Consider the following 17,028-nt stretch of genomic DNA (forward strand, 5'->3'; position numbering starts at 1 on the left):
ATACCCATAATGGAAGTTAAAGATTTATCTCCTCTGAGTGATAATTGATGTAGTTGGGTTTTTTCTTGTATAACGCCGTACTTAGCATAAGTACATCTATATGACGGCGGTCTGTAAATAATCGATATCATGAGCATCGATCCACGCAATTGGGATCGATGCTATATATCAACCAAGTCAGCGAGCTTGACCACCCGATCCCGTTAGTGGCCTCTTACAACAAGCATAGTCGCCTTTTACGGCAAGCATGAACTGCTGAAGACCTATTCTACACCGGATCTTCCCAGGTCTGCATGATTACGGAAAGAGTGTTGCCGCCTGTATATATTAATATTGTATACCAGATCTCGTGAATGTTTTATCTTTATTTCCTACATTAAACATCATTCCTTTTTAATGCTCATGTGTGGCACGTTCATGCTCCAGTCGTGCAGAAATTCGGAACGATCTGAACGAAGGTATTGCATAAACATTTTCACGTAAAACAATATTTATATGCCAGTGGTTATATAAGGTGTTCAGGGGAATATGCAGGACTAAACACAAAATGTTGTATAGCTATATTACAGTGAGTGTATATGCACTGTTGCGATACCCAATACCACAGGTGTAAAGAGGCAGTGTGTATAAAATAGAGATTCGTCCACACATGGCTGATCTAAGACATGTCCGGACAGCTAGAAAGTTGGACAAATGGAAAACTTTGAGATAATGGTATGAAATTATTAGACATGTTCAAATGTTTGACAGCTAGCTTTTTATGTTTCTTACATTTGCACGTTTGGGACTTTTAACATGATGAAATAAAACTGTGTGATAAAGTGTGTGTCCCAAACTGAACCTTTCACAATGATTGTTCTGTCGTCATCTGATCTCGAAGACTTGTTGGAATGTTCAAAATATTTGAAAAAAAACCGCTTTTTAAAAATCTCTAAAATGTCTCTTCTTGACATATTGTAACCTTACCTATGCTTTTGGAGTACATGCACCAGGAAGAACAGGCTTGGCTTAGCGAGTATATCCAAGCCACCCGCGTACGGTGACACACAATCAGCCCAGTAACAAGATACTCTTACACGTACGAGAGTACAGGATACCTCATTCTGGCCCAACATTACCAGAAACAGTTTATGTAGATAGATAAGTCTTAAAACGATAAACCAACCCGGGTTTATGCTGACATATTCCATTCATGTACAGCCAAGGCTGGGATCGCCATGATCGCTGGCAATTACGTTGTTGAAGGTAATGAATATCGAGTGAATTAATGGAAATAATAACCATCAGCCTAAAATCCTAGTATATTTACAACGACAATAAATTGCATGGATGGAAATATGACTTTAAAATACACACTTATTATTCTTGATATTTCATATCATTTCAGTGACGAAGCTGTTTGATGAACTGAGCCAAGTGTTGGACAGTAACGGTACTCTTTCAAAACCAAATTGTAAGGTAATACAAAAAGTAAAAAGTCCACACTTGTTATGCTTTTTTAAGCATGTTTGTTATCTTATTTATTATTTGTTTATAGATAGAATGGCTTCATTATGCATTGTCAAAATAATATCCCTGTGTCGTTTTCTCAGATAAGAAAAGTAAGTTTCGGGGTTACAAGTTTGTGATTCGTGTTGCTTCTGTCACGCTTGTGTATTGAAGTGCCGTTCACCATGCATGTTCAATTTACAGTGTAATCTAGCTGTTGCTCTGATACCAGTGCATATATCTGATAACAGAGCATATATCTGATAACAGAGCATATCCAGTCTCCAGTTTCAGCCATTGGTGACAGGAAAGCAATCGTCAAACAAGACAAAGGCGCGTCCCAGTACACTTTTACAATAGATCAAATATATTAGATCTTTAAAAACACGAAATTGCTATCTTATATTTTGGGAATGGCTAACATATTGATAAGATTACAATGGCGACTCAAAGGTTCTTTAAAATAGTTCAAATGCCGATGATGACAAGCTATTCAAAACACTTTAACACTTTAACAATTACTGTATGTTCAAGCTTAAGACTTTGGTGGGATATTACTGTTATTATAGAGTTAATTTACATGCGTTTCTGTGGTGTTGTACACATTCGCTTATTAAGTTATGAGTCTTTTTTCCGTATGGAATATCTCAAACAGGAACTGTTCCGGTGTTCATGGCATTGAATGAATGTGTAATTACAACAATCTTCTAAATACTGCAGCACTATACGACTCAGATCACGATACAAGAATAGGCTTCGAATGAAATCCTCAAACAAGAATAGACAACAGATTTTGGGTGAGACGCACGGTTTAGGCCACCAACTTTCACTCCTCTCACACTGGTACTCCTGGGATAATAGGAATCAATTATTTAGGAATATTTGACACTGGAGTGTTGTGAGGCCTAACTATCATACAAATATAGTCACATTGAATGGAGCCATTCACCGCATTCACAAGTACAAAAGTGTAGCTTTAAAATGCTCTAATTATTATCAGAATAGCCGGATGTAATAATGGGTCTCTTTTATAAAAGGCGAAACCGACTGTACACTGTCCGCTCCAGTACAGCATCCTTCTGACGACCAGTTGAAATGTTATGGTTTCACCTGAATAGGTTTTAATCGGATACCAATAGTAATAGTAGAACTCTAAACCATAAACAGGAAGGTATTTCGCTTATCTATGCACGCTCGAGTTCACATGTACTCTTACAATGAATAAAATATGTCGTCACTTACTTTCTGAAATTGAGTTGTGCCAGTCAATGCTGATTCCGCATGAAGTTGCATTTATACAGTCTTGTTTCAACATCTTTCTCAATGCTGTATTTCTCATTGTTGTATGAATTTTACTGATGGGGCAGACCATTTCATGTTCATGGTGGAAGGTGAGGCTGAAAATAACCTGTTCAGAAAATGCTTGGAGGAAAAGTAATACATTGTGAACGATAGACATGATCGATGTGCTGAGAAATGATGTTTTGATAAAGTAATGACTGATCAAAAAGTCTGTCTCAAAGATTCGATTCCTCTTATGTGAAATTGCCTACGCTTGACAATTTTGCTGATCCAGTTATCGTGGAGTCCTCAGTGCTAGGTAGGAGAATAGTTACTCAAATTCTTGCAATCGCATGTCAAGTAACTGTGAAGCGAATACGTACCAACAATGACGTGGCTGAGTAGTTACGTTGCTGTGTTTGTGCACAGGGGGGCTACCAAGGCCACGTTACAGCAGGAACACGCTGAACGTTACCTTTTGTGCAAATTTAAAACAGTTTGAATGTTTAAAATGATGCCCGATGAATTCATCATATGACAGAGTGAGTTTCAGGGTTTGTCGCCTCTTTAGACAGTTTTGCAGTTGCATCATCTAGGTTTATAAGGAAATCCCAAGTCAAGCCCGTCTTAGACATTGACCGCTTGGCGAGGATGGGTATGATTCTATCTGGTTCATGATTTGATGGATATGTGTTGACCAAGCCAATCAGTAGATTCATTCCACTAAGGGAGTTAACTCTGCCTGCGTCATGTCATGCCTTCGAGGTTGCACAAAACCAAATGTTTCCCCCGAGACTTCTATACTAACGTCATATTCTTTTTAAAAAACAAAACAATAACTAGGTGTTCAACACCCATGACATGTACATGTATGCACAGTCTGGCCTTAAAGCTGTAATAAAATCACAAAGTTTGGCCACTTCCTTTTCCCAGTCCAGAAAGCTAAACACTCTAGTTCCGCAACAAATGTCACCTGCTTGAAAATTGATGTGGTCACATTCAGCATAAGTCATCATGTAAAAAAGACAACACTAAGAATTGAAAAAGTGGTCAGTTTTAATTATATAAATCTTTCAAAATACCATCCAATCATAGCGGCCAGATTAATCAATCTGCACTGAACGACTGATTCTAATTTGGTGTAGCAGAACCTCGAACACTAGGTTTTAACATATCAAACAGCATGGGCCCTCTATTTAACAAAATATAGCAAAATGATAAAACAGCATAAAATATGGAAATGTGTCGCATCCACACATTTCATTTCATACATTTCATACATTGTTGTAGTTCGAGGTGAAATGGGGTGTTGGGTTATCTTCCAGATTATTTCACTTATATACCGACATGAATGTGTATGTGTGAATTCGCACTCGCGCTTGTGTGTGCATGTGGCTGCTTCTCCAAGTCCTGACATATGCCTCTTTTATAGTGTTCCGCCCACAGAGCACGTCAATCAGGCACAGTATGCTGACTCCGAGCCGACCCATCCTTGTTTTAGCCACTTGATGCCGTGCCGCAGACTGGGGAAATCATCTCTTAATGACTTTTGTTATGACGCGGCCGGGGGATCGAACCACCGACCTTCTCTTTTTCGGACAAACGAACATTTCACTGGGCCACGGAATAGTATTCCAAATGCACGTGTATCATGACATTCACGTGCATCCATGACCACATGTAAACTGTTTTGAGGTATATATGAACACATGGGTTATGGCACAAGGCATTGTATCATGACGTGCACGTGCATCCATGACCACATGTAAATTGTGTTTTGAGGTTTTTATGAACACATGCTTGAATGCAACACTGGGCATTGTTCCACTGACTGTCTACAAGTCGCTCATGTTCACTCTGTGGTGTCATATGTGACATAATGTAGTTTGCCGTGGCCATAATACACGTGCCTTTCTTTGTTGTAAGTTAAACAGGTAATAAGTTATAACATTAATCACGTTTAGAGGTGATTAGTTATATCTGAATTGCATAGAAAGACGTTCAATATCAGGGTGATACATGTTTGAGAATCCAGACTCATATGTTCTGCAGTTAAATTCGTTTCAGAACAATATATTATGTCATTTATCCTGCGTGTTGCGATCCTTGTTCTATGTTCATGTAGTTTGAGGTAATATATCGATTTAATGAAACAGTATGCATATGCAGATAGGTGTGTTCAAATGCAGAAAGGTGAAACACAATCATGTATTATCTGTTGAACTGTTAAGAGATAAACACCAAAATGTGGCAAATACATTTGGGGAAATAGAATTTTAACCATCATATTGCCCTTTGTTCTAAAAACAATGGAATCACGTGCTGCACCATACAATATTAATTAGTGTTCCTGGGTCGTGTCAAGGACATACCCTTTGTACGCAGGTTTCTTTACTGATCGCAGTGAAGCTGAGAATATTTCCAAAATAACAGTAAAACCACAGAGCCTGTTCACCTCAGAAAACATACAAGCAGGTCAACTCAAATTTAATGAAGTTCATAACTCCATTCGCTACACCTTATCATTTAATTAGAATACCATCATTCATTAAAAAATACTTCAAAACAGGGGAAGTTATATCTAAATCGAGATTCATACATAAATAACTATAAGTTTGAAAAGAATAACCTTTCGTAATTGTTATTTTCGATATTCTCTTTGCCAGTTTCAAATTCTCGTTCGCCATCATTGCTACTGTATTTGCACAGAAGCTGGAGTTGGGAGGAAATGTGATACACCCAAGCCTAATAACGCGCTTACAGGTCGTGAATAATATATACTGGCCTTATCTCCAGGTAACTGATACGTACGTAGTTTCTGCTACATATCTTTTCCAATTTTCCTCTTTGTTTTGCTTCAATGTACGAAGAAAATGAAATAAACATTTGAAACATTTAGACCTATAAAACGTCGAGTAGCTCTACCCCGAGATGTTTCAAATTTGGATTTAGATTTGGATTATTCGAATCAAATTTTGTAACACCTGCCGATAGAATCATCCCTTTTATTTAAAAAAAGCCCAAAGATTATGCATAACATATTGGTTGACAATAGTTTACTTTAATAGTTTGAGTTCTTACTCATATTACATTCGTAGTGGTCATAATGAAGCAACTGCTTTACTGAAACGCCATATATGGAGTCTGCTAGACACGGCTTCGCGGTATGTACATGAATCTTACGATAAGAAGCACCAACTGCACTACAAGCCACTACCAGGTTGTTCGGGAGAGCATTCGTCCAGTGTGTTGCAAGGCGAATATATTTCTTCAATGTTTTTCTTTACTTGTAAGCAGCAGAATCTCTGCACCTGTACACAGCAGACGTAATCCAAAATTAACATGGCGTTTATAGTAGTTTTAACAAAATCAGTAAATCACTGTCGTGTCACTGAGTTTTCTGGTTCATCGATCACCCGATTGTTTGGTTTGTTTACAGGCCGCCGTCGCATGTCAGGAGTACTGATGTGTGGCGTCAAACAATAAATACTTGGTATTGGGCTATATGGTTCCCATAGATTTATGCAGCATTCCTTTACATATTTTGTTGTTCTGATAACCTCTCGTGAAAGCCCTCCGATATATCCGCCCACTAAGGAAGCAAACAAGCGGGTGATCCTCTATTTTTGTGAAATAGTGTTGGAGTATCTAGGTTATGACTGCTTACTGAGATCAACATCTCCCGGGTACACCATCACTAATGAGAACATTTATTATGCGAAATAAACCAAATTACAAAGAGCCATTATCACACTCTCTCTGCACAAACATATTCAGAGGAGTCCAACAAAAATAAAACCAAAACATTAAATTTTCTTGACTCACAGATTATAATAACAACTGCGTCAACATTGGCGATTTTGTAAATTTCGTGTTTTATGCTAGCGTCAATCGCGAATGAAGGTCACTAGCGGTGTCGAGTTCAACATTCCACAACACATAAAGTGAAAAGAAAAATCGTTTTTTTAAGAAATTTGATGACGTTTATGACTAGATTCTGAATCTATTTATCTGAAGATGGTAATTTTGGTCATTATGGATTAAATGTACCTCTGCGAATGAACAATAAGAGGTAGCATTCGAAAATGAATGTGTAAATATATAACATAAACAAAAGACATATACGCTTCTAGTACAAGTCAGATCATGCCAGTGATAAAACGGATACCATGATATGTTTTTGTTTTGTTACTCTGACGTTGTTTGCCATCGGTTCATTTCCAGATGCCAGGTAGCAAGTATACCATAAATAAAATATGAAGAGACAACATGTGGAATGTGTGTGAGGCTCTGAGTTGTGGAAACCTGGAAACAGCAATCCTCTCTGTACACAAATAGATCGACAGGTTACGAACACATGTGTATGCACTGTCTTAGACACGAAATCATAACTGTGTCATTTAGATTGTCACGGAATACCATCTAGGCAAAATGGCGGGGAAATCGGAAACGGGACATGGTTAAAATGAGGATGTTTCATAAATCGATAATGTCATTACTTGATGTGCAGATGACGAACAAAGCACGGTTACGTTACGTATTTATAGAGTTGCCCCCGTGTCATATCTACTGATTTCTTTTCTTTTCTTTGTTGTTTAACGCCGCACTCAACAATATTGCAGCTATATGATGGTGGTCTGTAAATAATCGAGTCTGGACAAGACAAGTGATTGACATCATGAGCATCGATCTACGCAATTGGGATCGATGACATGCATCAACAAAATCAGCGAACCTGACCACCCGATCCCGTCAGTCGCCTCTTACAACAAGCATAGTCGCTTGAAGACCTGTTCTTCACGGGCCCATATCTACTGAGGGCGAATACTACATAACGCAGCATTGCACAAGTGGGCTTGGCTGTAGCGAGACCTGATTAGCTCCTGTTATCAGTTTGTTTTGTCCAGTCAGTGACCATGCATGCTCTACCTTTATACAATTCAACTCATGTTCAGCCTGTAAGTGTAGCCAGCTTTCGCCTGCTGGATACAAAGTTATGCATTACGAAACTAGGCAAACCAGACAGAGCGTCTTCTGAAATAAATTCATATATTTGACGCAAGACATTGAAATCGAAGTGGCATTCAGTAACGTCACGTGAATTTGTGTTTTGTTTAATAGTTTGAAAGATTAATGATTCTAACGTGAATGCAGAATAACATACACACATTCCGGCGATATATTCCATATTTTGTGTTTGCATAAAGAGTAAAGCGACCAGTTTAAAGTTAAAAGTAAATTTTCGAATTATGCCGCTTTTGTAAAAAATGGTTTAAATGCACAGATGTTATAAGTATGTCGGTTGTGCATGTTCCATACCTGTTTTTGTTAAGCCAGATGATTAACGTCAAGAAAATAGCAGTGTTGAACCCGATAACCTTTGTAAATAATACATTAGAAAGTGCAAGGGGATTTGAAACTTATGACTTTCAGTATGCCGCAAAACAGTTATTTTCAATCGACAGGATCACCACCTGTGTTAAGGAATATCTGGTTTCTTTCTCTTTTCGTGCACAGAGATTCATTTCTCCTCGACACGATTTGTCCTCATAAAATATGCAAGCAGAGAGTCTTCATCGCTCATGTACACTTCGGGGTGCATCCTTTGTCTCAAATGACTCAAATGACCCCTAAAGCCTACTGTTCTTTTCATGGACCCCGAGCATTTGGCCATAAATCTACCCAGGAAAACGCATGCCAGCTTGCCTGTGGTCTTCTACAAGGTTTCCGGTTACAGCCGTTGCTAATCGACTGGGTTTACGGTTAACGTTGCATCAGCTGATTGGTTCAGAGGGAGTCACGTGGCTTTCCACCCGAGTAAAATCTAGGGGTAGACGATGTAGTTGTCAGATTTGCTAATAAGGGACACTTCGAAAGAGGTGCTTCGCAGGAGCTAAGGCTTGAAGACCGCACAGAGGGAACTGCGGCGTCTCGGCTGACGAGGTAGGAATACTACAAGTTTCACACCTTTAATTGCCCTTTTTAACAAAATAGTATTTTACCTTAAATTTGTGTTGCCATAGTTTAGTGTTTTCGTTGTTTATTTTTGTATGTTAACAGTTGTATTTTTATGTTTAGAACCGAAATACGTTCACAAATTTCATAAAAGTGTAAACTTTACTTGTACAAATTGTGTATGTTTTGGTGTGTACGGAAATTTCAGGATAATCTGTGACCAGTTTCTGCTATTTCTCGACTGAATAAACTTTTAAGAACATTGAATTTAAATGTGTCAAAGAACAAATAAATTATGATGATAGTTGTGTGCTGTATTTGTATTATTCTTTTACCCTACACAAAGAATCTAAAATGTTCCTGTACTCTGAGATCCCTCAGCGATGATGGTTATCCATAGTCTAAGGCTGCGACGATGTGACGTTAAATGTTAACTTAGTCTTCACCATAAGCGTGCATGTTCTTTTAAAGTGTGTTGATGTTTTTGATGTTTCAACCGTATCACAAGAAGCCATCTGCACCACTACTGGACATTCTGAAGAACCTTTACTGTCCCGGGTGTGACTTCGGACTGCGCAGGAGGTGTAACAAATCTTCCTTCGCTGGCCGTAGTTGCATCTTCGGCAGACTGTCTGCGAACCAGAGATATAGCTTCATGTATTTTGTGTGTTAATCATACCCACGTAAAGGGCATGTCATGTTGTTGAATGGGTTGCTTTGCATACAATGGTCACGAGCAAAGAGAAAGATTTGCACGGAGTTGTTCTTATTATTGTTTTTAAATTTATTGTTTTAATGCTAAATATTTGAAATTATTTCACTATTCAGCAAATGTACTCCTTTAGAAAGGAGTTTTCAGAAATTCTTAATGTTGTATTTTAAATAAATATTTGGCTATATTTTCAGGGTTGAAAATAATATTACAGTGTAAATGTTGTTTTTGTTAAGCCTTAGCAGATGGCGTTCGAATGCTTATCGCAGAGTAATGTCATATGTATCTAAATTCCCACAAAACACTGTAATCTCCTTTGAAATATCAATGATTTGTTGTTGCAGTTGAGTGGGCAGTCATTTGAGGCCCGAGTGACAATGAGGGCTTTCATCACGGCAGTACGTAAGTGTTTCCGCTTTCACAATGCCTTACAATAGCCCTTGTTATATGTATCAAGGCATATAACTAATACTATTGCATTCTCGGACCTACCCATGAATCACTGCGTTGACACTTTTAAGAATATTGGTATTTGTGAAAAAACTTCCCGCATCCATGTTACCTAAATACTAATTAACAAATGTCACTACCGTTAAAGTATCTTACATTTCATGGCGTATCGTTACACTTCAGTGTTGCTGTCCGTGACGGCACTGATCTACGGTGAAGAAGCAACATCGCAGTCACCTACGCCGACGGCGGAACCAACCTCCACTAAAACATTAGCAAAGCTGAAGAATGATACAGAAACTAAAAAAACTACTGCATCCGCTGAGAAAGCCAAAAGTTCTGGTGTGGCTAAAGGGTGCATATGCTATTTTTGTCTATTTCAAGTTATATTATTCATTTAAGTCAGGGCCCTGTTCCTCAACGTGATCTTAGCGCTCAGGTGATCGTAAGTCCCGAACACTAACCTTGGCTTACTATCATCGTAGCAGAAACATCCCTTTGAGGAACGGAGCATAAAAAAATACTTTCAAAGATACATAATTGCTTTGAATAATAGAGAAATAATTCTCTTTTTTAAACTATATTCACCTTGTTGAACCATGACGTGTATTTTGCCTGTAATTGTATAAGGTTTTAAGAGTCCTAGCAGTCATATATGTTCCAAATTATCGATTCATATTCACAATAAAATACAGTATTCAAATAAAGTAAATATAATACATGGCTTCCAGCACACAAACTACTGATGCCAAATCCAAGGTAATGCAAACAGACAAAGTCAAGGAGATCAAGGCAGACAAACCTCAGCCCGCAGCGGCTAAGGCAGTACCCACGATGAGCGTAAAAAAAGGCAGCATGCATAAACATCGCCCCATGCATGGTAAGTTGGTCCTGATTCCCTGAGAACTTTTGAAATCTTGCGCATTACTATTATTTCACACTGTTTCCGGGTACTTTTTATTTACTTTCCAGGCTACAGTACGTATGTCTTTGTAATTATCTGTCCGTCAAAGATACAATTCTTTAACTATTTTTATTTCATCTTCAGGGATACATTAAAATAAAAAGACAGATTCTCGTGAAGGTTGTTTCTAAAACTTGTAAAATACTTTTAAAAGGAGAAATTAGATTTCATACCTTAACATTGCATTGTTATGCAGATTTTACTGCGATTTTCATCATAATATACGTATTTTGTAGATTAAGGTTTCCAAAAGATCAGATGGATATTTTGGGGCTGAGTGTCGATGAATGGCTTTCAGTATTAGATATTTGAATGGCATAGCGCAGAGACTTCGCCTGTATTCATATTAAGTTCATCTTGGGTATGCAAGCAAAGTGATCCTTGAGTATTTAGAGAAAGTAGTGCCGTCTCTGTATCGAGGAGAGGTATTAGGTTTCTGGCTGTATATGCATATTTTATTACTTCAGTGGATGTTTCGGGCGGAATCGATAGAACACATAAAATATTCATGGTAAAATGTTCAAGAAAATTCATCCTTGACTTATCAACTGATACCAGGGGTATTGCATTTCATATCAATATCACAAGGAATAAATAATTCGTGATCTTAATATTTTGCACAGTAAATTCATGTAAGCGTACAGTATCATAGCTGTCGTAATTAATTTACTTCCTGTTATACTTTCAGATGAACCAGCCAAAGCATCAAATAAGAAAAAACCAGGTATGATCTGTTTCGCTTGAATTTGATTAAGAAATAAATTACCAATTTATGATATATTGTACTATGTACACAGATACAATTCTCACTTGTTCAATTTTTTTCTATCTAAGAAAATATACCAGTATATCAAAGAGTATATGCATAAACATAAAGACTTGTGCTTAATGTAAGTCTTTTATATTTTTAATATGTATGTATTACTTTCAGATCTTTCAAAAACAACAGCAAAGTCCAAATTGGCGGGAAAAGGTGAAGAGATATACTTTGCTATACTCAGTTGTATATTACTATGTGAAAATAATGATCATATGTTGTATCTAGTTAGATCAGATTTGATATTTTTTACGGTTTGGGGGGGGGGGGGGGGAATAATAAAAAGTCCAATCTCATTTTTATATTGTTTATATTTCCATTAAATGTTAAGTAGGAGGGAGGAAACAGAAACAGTGACGTGAGGAAAAGGGAATGAAACCGCCCCATCCCTTAATGATGCGGCTCTGTCGCTGTTCGTCATAATTCGTTGTGTAAATCGTTTTTAAGATAACTTTTCAACAGGTTTTAATAAAAGTATTTTAAATAATTTATTTATATTGATAACGATATTAAATTATTTTTTGACAGAAAATCTGTTGTCTGGTCGGCGGAATAAAAGCAACACTGCTTTTCAATTGTTTTCATATTATTGTTTTCATTGTTTTATTTGTATACTCAGCTCGTATTCTCATGTATACAGGAGGGCCAATGAAAAATCCCAGTCTTATAAAAAAAATTCTGAGAAAAATTCCTATAAAATTCTGAGAAAGTTGAAATCTTATGAAGCTGTTATTGTGTGTTGAAACGTTTGTAATTTTATGAAACTGTTGAATTAAACCAGATTATCACAATCTATTGTTTTTAATTTCAGCAAATACCAGCGATTCGACGAAGGGGGTGTCTGCTACAGTTACAGGTAAACATTGCTTTGGTGTACACTCCTCTTTACTCTTGCACAAAATTAGAGTTTTCAATATGGGCATCTCTAAATACTTTAACAGAAGATAACAACATGTACAAAGAAAAGCGCGCATGTCTTTCTGTGTAAAGTAATTGTGTGTTTGTGTTTGCAGATCCCCCGGACACCAAAGGAAGCGGGTTGTCTACCAACCTACCAAACTGGAGGCTGGTTACTGTCGTCGTTGCAGTAGTTACTGTCATTTTGAATTTGATATAAAGGGCTTAAATATTTTATTGCAATATATTTTTTATCAAATGAGAAAACCAGTCGGTCGGGATTGTGGTGCAATATACTACTGATCTTTAGGGTATCTATCTACTTAAATGTCTTCAAGACAGCAGTTTTTGTGGATGGTTTCATTTTCCTCGCACTGATAGAGGCAACGACCACGGTGCCTTATATCACAATCACTATTTCTAACTGTATATATCCTTGTTGTTAAAATTCTTAACGTTAATTATTTATTAATATGTTATATGATTTACTCGGTTTATGAAGTTATTTATCAGAAAATTACTCATGTATTTTTGTTTTGTTTTAATTATATATATATGATAAACTAAATCATTTAATTAAGACATTTCCATCTTGATTTCTGTGACTGATGGCAGCATATGATGTTCCGTGTGACGTCTTATGGTGTTCAGTATGACGTCACAGAAATGGACATATCCATAGTTCCTAATACCTTTATAAATAAAAAACACAAAACTCTTTCAATATTCATGAGATATCTCTGCCAAAAGCAGAATCGATGGTACAATGCTGACGATTCCGATGTGTTATGAATCACTGGCAAATAGTGATGCTGGCAGGTGTTCGCGAAAAGGTCAGCGTATCCTCAAAAGTTTTTGAAAACCATACTTATTTTAATACCTGTGCAAACACATGCTTTGTGTGGTTAACGTAAGATATCTCGTGCAATCTGTAAAGTAAATCTGTTTATTATTCATTTACTGAATAAAGTACGCGACTGGAATGAAGTCTTGTAAAGAAACATTGAGGGTTTCGTCACATCGACATGAACGTTGTCTTGTAAGTGCGTCATCAATGTACATAAAATAACAGGTTTTCTAGAAACGTTCAACTCTATAATGCATAAAAATACCTGCTTATTCTGCTGTCACTCTACGTTGCTTTTTCTCGGTCTCCGCGAATAGCATTAATGTGAAATGGCTGTGACATAGCTGTAACAATGCTGACGTTACTTGGGTTCACCGATATGTCGTTGTCAAGCTCAACTTGGTAGGTATGCTTTTTCTAAAATGTTACATGTTGATAATTAATACCCGGAATTTTTAAATGCTTGTACATAGCATTGTTGTTATGAATATGCATATGTGATGGACAATGGATAATAAATAATAAAGATTGTTTAATGTTTAATTTATTTATTTTTCACCCCTGTCTACTGACAAAATAGGTGTGTGAATTTGACGTCCATCCATCATTCAGGTTTACAGAAAACAAACTTACACTACATACTCAACATGTAACCAGGTCTGATATATACTCTTCCGCAAAAATAGCGGGTTGGTTCCGTTGATCTGAAAATGATAAGTGTAGTATAATAAAGAATGGTACCTGGTATAGATAGATAGATAGATAGATAGATAGATAGATAGATAGATCACATAATACATTGGGTTATTATTATTGACAGTATTGGTCACAACTATGTCCCTATACATGATATGAAACATACATATCAAGGCACACAGTCCATTACACCTCTAGCATATACAAGTACGAATACGCCACAATGATAATATATTAAATCAAAACAGCACCAGCATCCACATTTTGTATGTGTATACGATAAAGATGCAAAGATTAGTGCTCAATTACTTTTAATGTCTTTCTATCCAATCTTTCCTCAACATTTAGCTAAAATATAGATATGCCCACAATTTCCAAGCTTCAACTTCACTGATAACAACGGTTAATACAACGAATGATTTTTTAAACATAGATGATCTTTAACACACAACGGAGCGATGAATTCCTGTCGTTGTACAAGTAAACAAAAATGTTTTCCATTTTCAACAGTGCTTATGTTTCATGTATAAGGGCAATATTTGCACAGTCTTTCTTCTCTTGGAATAATTTCCCACCTTCCTTTTTCATCTTCTTTGGGGGACATTTCAAAGTTTAAGTACAGGTAACAGTAAGATTTATGAATGAACAACTCCTTTATAGCAATAATGAGCCATGTTTCGGTGTAGGTTTTAACACGGTTCAAACAGTTGCTTGTTAACGCTGTTAGAACCTACACCGAAACATCGCTCCTAATTGTTATAAAGAAGTTGTTCATCCGTAAATCTTATCCTTACTTACTGCCCTTTTCAAAATTTAAGTTGTGGTGTCCGCATCTAATCTAAGTAAGAGTCTCTTGAATATGAAGTTTTTTATTTGTAGAAGATACTTTTCCGGTTCTAACGACGATTGAAGTTGCTGGCATAGTTCGAGTTTATGTTTAATGTCTCCTTGTAAATTTGAGTTCCACATCTGATGATGATGATCTTTAAGACGTTGAGTGAATGTTTGTAGAAAAATATATCTGCACATCCACGCATATCCAAATCCCAGCGAGAATTATGACTGTCTTATGTTGCTTGCCCATGTCCTTCTGTCCACATGATCAAGGTTGTTAAGCATACTGTAACATGGTCTCGAGTTTCTACCTTCTGTCATGTGTTTAAATAACCAATACGAGATATGTCCCTTTATTTTGTGAACTGCTAGAGGTAACCATCCAACCTTACCTAGTACAGCTTCATTGCTGAATCTGCGCGATAATCTCAGTATTCTGGTATCCGCGTGAGCCATACTTCCATTCTATCAAACAATGACCGCTCAATATCAAGGTTGTATTTACGGATGAATCTCATTCAGTAAAGTGACACTCTTCTTGTTTGTTTGTTGACAGATGTAAATGGGTTTTGCTCCATTATATTTAACTGTGACGAACACACCAAGACACCTATGTTGAGGTACAGCCATTAACTCGCACCTACGGTAACACTCCTTCTCTGTGCTCTTTAACACGCCTCCTCGTCTAAGTACAACGACCTTAATTTTATCGTCACTTTCATTTCAAATATATTTCACTATTTACCCAGGCCAGTCTGTTGTTGTAATCTGAATACTACGTCAGCTGCATGAACCATATCATCGGCAAATAACACAAGTAAAGTGCACTCCTCTGCACTCAGATTTCTTCATCCTAACTTAGACTATATATTCATTCAAAAATAACACAAATAATGTTGGGCTTGTCCTTCAGTCTTGTCTGGTTCCAACTGTACAATTAAGGTACTCACTTCGTTTACCGTATGTGTTCACACACGATCTTCAAAGTTCTTCCTCTTATTATATTCTTCGTAAGCACATATAATATAAGAACATGCCTTACGGAGTCAAACGTTTTGTCAAAATCAATAAACACTGCATTCATTATTCCTTGGATAAATATTTCTGAATAACTGACCGTTGAATGAATAATCGACCGTGAAATATCCTCTTGTGTAAAATTTGAATGTCATTTATTATTTTGTTATCTGTGGTGTACATCGTTGTGCATACAGGTAATGTCGTTACACATTGACATACCTTTTTCACTACATAGTAGCATGTGCCACCACGCAATCTTAGTGTACTATTCCGACTGTATCATGAGCACGTGTTTACGGATCATTATCAAATAGTGATGACACTAGGTGTTCGCAAAAAACAGGGACAAACAGAATGAAGCAAATACCATTGTCATGTGGTGGCATATGAACGCTACTTCAGATGTGAACCCATGCCCTGCACATTGGTAGGTTAAGTCGTTTAGTTCATATCAGTAGTTCACATCACTAGACTTGTTTCACATATTGTCTACTAAGTTGTATACACAGGTTTCGTTGTGTTTTCTCTCAGTATAAAGCAGCCCATCTAAATAATGCTTCTGAGAATGTGGGGGGTAGTATCCTTAAAGAGTTGATTCCTAATCTTTGACACTGGCATTGGCATTGTTTATTTCCATAAGATACCACTCACAGTGGTACATAGATACAAGAGAGTCATTTTGATACCGCAGGATTTTGCAAAAGTAAGATGTTATAGATTAGAATTAGAATATTTTTATTATACAAGAGACAAATCTGCTGATATTTCTTAGCACTGAGACTTTAGAAGGGCAAAATAAATGATGTAATTTGTGGTAACTAGACTTCACAGAATAATTCTTTTAAAGGACGATCTATTTCCAACTGTATACAGTCAAACAAATATGAAACTACACCTACAGTTATATTACAAAGTGGAAAAAAATCCTATCAACAAGGAGGAAATCTATCCATCGTCCCCTGTCAACAGGTAGAGTGTGGTTGCTAGTTTGGAACTTGTTCAAAGGCAACACATGTATGTTATTTTTTATAAATATAGGGTTCAGGCCTAAATTCTGGTTTGATACT

The 17,028-nt window shown here is 36.9% G+C and overlaps 1 protein-coding gene across 1 annotated transcript; it reads left to right on the top strand.

Annotated features, from left to right (window-relative positions):
• The first annotated feature begins 8,603 nt into the window (after positions 1 to 8,603).
• LOC124118201 lies at positions 8,604 to 13,942 on the top strand. Its single transcript, XM_046480321.2, has 8 exons — positions 8,604 to 8,712; positions 9,781 to 9,838; positions 10,070 to 10,241; positions 10,618 to 10,766; positions 11,539 to 11,574; positions 11,782 to 11,823; positions 12,479 to 12,523; positions 12,681 to 13,942. The coding sequence occupies exons 2-8, from the start codon at positions 9,814 to 9,816 to the stop codon at positions 12,782 to 12,784; spliced, it is 573 nt and encodes a 190-aa protein (XP_046336277.2). The 5' UTR covers positions 8,604 to 8,712; positions 9,781 to 9,813; the 3' UTR covers positions 12,785 to 13,942.
• The last annotated feature ends 3,086 nt before the right edge of the window (positions 13,943 to 17,028 follow it).

Source organism: Haliotis rufescens, unplaced genomic scaffold (assembly GCF_023055435.1).
Source record: "Haliotis rufescens isolate VD_foot unplaced genomic scaffold, xgHalRufe1.0.p SCAF_22, whole genome shotgun sequence".
Classification (NCBI taxonomy): domain Eukaryota; kingdom Metazoa; phylum Mollusca; class Gastropoda; order Lepetellida; family Haliotidae; genus Haliotis; species Haliotis rufescens.

Bases quoted from the DNA above. Each gene is read 5' to 3' on its own strand.
- LOC124118201 (XM_046480321.2), top strand. From the start codon at position 9,814: ATGAGGGCTTTCATCACGGCAGTAC. The intron at 10,242-10,617 runs GTGCATATGCTA...CATGGCTTCCAG, and splicing joins AGTTCTGGTGTGGCTAAAGG to CACACAAACTACTGATGCCA. The intron at 10,767-11,538 runs GTAAGTTGGTCC...TTATACTTTCAG, and splicing joins TAAACATCGCCCCATGCATG to ATGAACCAGCCAAAGCATCA.